Source organism: Lynx canadensis, chromosome B3 (genome assembly GCF_007474595.2).
Source record: "Lynx canadensis isolate LIC74 chromosome B3, mLynCan4.pri.v2, whole genome shotgun sequence".
NCBI classification, from domain to species: Eukaryota; Metazoa; Chordata; class Mammalia; order Carnivora; family Felidae; genus Lynx; species Lynx canadensis.
This window is the reverse complement of record NC_044308.2, coordinates 64,635,348-64,639,050: the sequence shown is the minus strand read 5'-3', so window position 1 is coordinate 64,639,050 and position 3,703 is coordinate 64,635,348. Positions and strand designations below refer to the sequence as shown.

At 40.6% G+C, this 3,703-nt stretch overlaps 1 protein-coding gene across 1 annotated transcript; it reads left to right on the top strand.

Moving 5' to 3' along the window:
• Positions 1–1,257: 1,257 nt before the first annotated feature.
• On the top strand, positions 1,258–2,896 carry LOC115517005 (cytochrome c oxidase subunit NDUFA4-like). The gene is made up of 2 exons (XM_032593517.1): positions 1,258–1,319; positions 2,404–2,896. The coding sequence occupies exons 1-2, from the start codon at positions 1,258–1,260 to the stop codon at positions 2,726–2,728; spliced, it is 387 nt and encodes a 128-aa protein (XP_032449408.1). The 3' UTR covers positions 2,729–2,896.
• The last annotated feature ends 807 nt before the right edge of the window (positions 2,897–3,703 follow it).

Sequence of the window (3,703 nt, the reverse complement as noted above, 5' to 3'; positions counted from 1 at the left end):
TTGGCGATGGGTTAAGGGCATCTGGTGATAGCAACCTGCCATCATCTCACATATTCATACACCATTATTAATTTTGTTTAAAGCTGAAGGTACACACATAAGTGCCAATAAAATTGCCTACCTGAATCTAAAGCAGTCCTTTTTTTTTTTTTTTTAATCAAAAGGCTATGTGTTCATGTGTAACAACAGTTAACAGTCAATGTTTTTTGAGAATACTTCTCTCCCAGAAGTTTTCTCTGGTTAACAGAGAGCAGTTAGATTTCTATATTTTACTTTGGGCTCTATTCTTGAGTATCTAGCACTCAATTCTATCCACTGCCAAGACTCTAATTCCTATCTGAAATTGTGTAATACAAGAGTGCACAAAGCAAGAAGTATGGAGTGTGTGAACCAAGAGGCAGAAGTCCATCTAAAGCTACAGACATCACAAGACTTGGCAAGTCGAAAAGAAAACATAAATCAAAGGTCAGAGATAGCAAAGACACAGGAACCAAGCAAGGAAGCAGAAATAAGATCATGTAGATATATGGGAATATAAAAAGTTAACAAAGGCAAAAGTATAGGGAAGCTCACCACCAGGGTACAGTTCAGGTAAGTGATCAGTAACCAGGAGGCCTGCCTGCATGGAAGGCTAAGGCAGCCCCATCTTAAAACACATGGGGAGCATCAGATAAAAAAAAAAGAATCCATTCTGGACAATCAATCAGATGTCCTGGTACTGTCCCCTGTCCCAGAAGCTGCCCAGGGCTTCTTGGCCATATTCTATTGAGATCGATACCAGCATCTAGCCTGGGAGGTTAATGGAAAGGAAGATACATGATTGGGGAATGAGAACAAATCTTAACTTTTTTTTTTTTAACTGAAATACAGTTGACATGCAATGTTACATTAGCTTCAGGTGCACATAATGAACAACTCGATTCATTATGCTATGCTCACCACAAGTGTATGTAGCCACCATCTGTCACCATACAGCGCTATTACAATACCATTGACTATATTCCCATGTTGTACCTTTCATCCCTGTGACTTACGTGTTCTATAACTGGGAGCTTGCCCATCCTTCTATCCTTCAGATGGTACCCTTAAAGCTATATTCAAATGTGTGTGAGAGGGTGAAAAGTAATGTGGAAATGGGAAACAAAAATGAAAAGGATTTCAGTCACGCCTCATGTCCTAAGAGAAGCCATCCTGGAATTCTCTTCCGGGGTTAGGAGCCCTGTTCTGCTCTCACGGCATCCTTCTCTTTCACCTACTATGGCATCAAACACACCCCATGGTGATCCGCCATCTCCCCACCCAGACTGCCCCACCTTGAAGTAAGTAGCAGGGCTTGTTTATCTTTATATGCCCTCTAGATAGCAGCTTTGCAATAAAGGCTTACCAAATGTCAATAATTGCCTTTGTCTTATCAAAGCACAAGTTCCTTACAGATAGGAAATGCAGCTTTGTGACACTTGATAGGCCCAATATTTTAGTTGATTAAGGTGAACATTTCATCTAATGGCCTTTATTGTCTTACAACTCATTCAAGTGATGTGTCACGGACAAGTACTCTACAGTCACACCAAAGAGCTCCTCATACCGACTCAAGGAGAATATTCCTCAGACTGACTGTTTTATAGAAAGTGCTTGGCTGAGTTAGGGGCTTACTTTCAAGAGTTTGAGGCTTTTGAACACATTCTAAGGTTGCTCTATTTTCTATAAGGGCCCTTGGTCAATTTTCAAAGAGGCAATATCACATAGCAATTGCGAACTCAAGACACTCAAGAGACAGGCTGCCAGATTCGTATTCCAGCTCCTCCACTTACTATCTGGTGACCTAAGGAGAGTTAAAGAACCTCTCTGTGCCTCAATTTTACCATCTGTAAAATGGGGATGGAGGTAGTTGTGAGAATTAACTACAACTGGCAATTTTTTTAAGCACTTAAAACAGTGCCTGGCACATAGTATGACATATAAATTAAATAAAAATTAACTACTGTTATATTTTGCTGTCCCCCAAACCATTGATTACTTTAATCAAAATTACAACATCCACAACATATTTAGGTCCTTCCTCAAAGCATTACTGCTCTCTTTATTTGATATTTTGTCCCAATTTTGGTAAAAAATATTTTATTATAAAAGTAAGCAAATACGGGGCGCCTGGGTGGCGCAGTCGGTTAAGCGTCCGACTTCAGCCAGGTCACGATCTCGCGGTCCGTGAGTTCGAGCCCCGCGTCAGGCTCTGGGCTGATGGCTCGGAGCCTGGAGCCTGTTTCCGATTCTGTGTCTCCCTCTCTCTCTGCCCCTCCCCCGTTCATGCTCTGTCTCTCTCTGTCCCAAAAATAAATAAAAAACGTTGAAAAAAAATTAAAAAGTAAGCAAATACGGGTGACTTTGGACGTCCGTTCATGCTAGGTGCAGGGACTACTTAGTGCCGGGCCTTGCAGTTTTGATCTTTTCTTCTCCCGGAGCCGAGGCCTCTGCTGCAGCCAAGTTACGCCAGATCTTCAGTCAGGCCAAGAAGCATCCGAGCTTGATCCCCCTCTTCATATTTATTGGAGCGGGAGGTACTGGAGCAGCACTATATGTCTTGCTCCGGGCGTTGTTCAATCCAGATGTCAGTTGTGATAGGAAGAATAACCCAGAACCGTGGAACAAACTGGGTCCCAATGATCAATACAAGTTCTACTCAGTGAATGTAGATTATAGCAAACTGAAGAAAGAAGGTCCAGACTTCTAAATGAAATGTTTCACTATAAAGCTGCTTAGAATGAAGGTTCTCCAGAAGCCATCCGCGCAATTTTCCACTTATCCAGGAAATAGTTCCCCTCTGAATGCACGAAGTCATGTTGATGTATTGTGTTGGGGTTTACGCGAATAAATATCTGAAACTTGAAAAAAAAAAAAAGCAAATATGCTAAAAAATGAGAAGAAAATTTGCACATATTATTACTTAATTTATCATAAAAATAGCTATAATAACTTCCTGAATTCATCCTATAAAATTTCATGCATTTATCTGAAGACAGTAAGAGGTATTGAGGAAAGTGCTTATCTTCTGTCTTCATTGTTTCCTAAGAAGTTACTAAACCTGAGGTCATTATTTTTTATACAAAAGAGAATCTCTCATACTTCTGGAAAATTTCAAAACACTGCCAACATGTTTTCTGATCATCCCTACTTCCTGTGGTGGGGTTTAAAAACCACGCCAACTTTCGTAACTGCTGAGATTTACAGAGTGAAGCCTCATCTGATAATCTTGCAAAAATGGATAGGCAGTACTTCTCTTCCTTTTCTAAATGCCACATATGCCAGCTTTTACAAATGTTACAAAAAATTCCCAGTCAGCCCCACGCTGCTTCCAAGCAGGTGCAAGCGCTGTTTCTCAGTTCCATCTCCAGGGTAGCCTGGGAAATCCCTCTTCGCTGATGATCTCCCCTAGATCTACTTAATCAAGCCTGGAATCTGTTTTACTGGAGAACGAAAAAGTTTTACCTTCAGCCTCCCAGGTCCTGACTAGCCTCTCTGGTATCTAAATAATGAACAGTGGAAAAGAATGGGTGGATAAAAATAAAATGTTTCTTTACCTAAAATGATCAAGAGCTGGGATGTAATTAAAAGCTGGCCTTAACAAGTTTTCCAGAATTAGCAATTTTCAAAGGTTTTTGAAGAGAAGAAAATACTGTGATATTAAATTCACCCTGGAACATAGCTT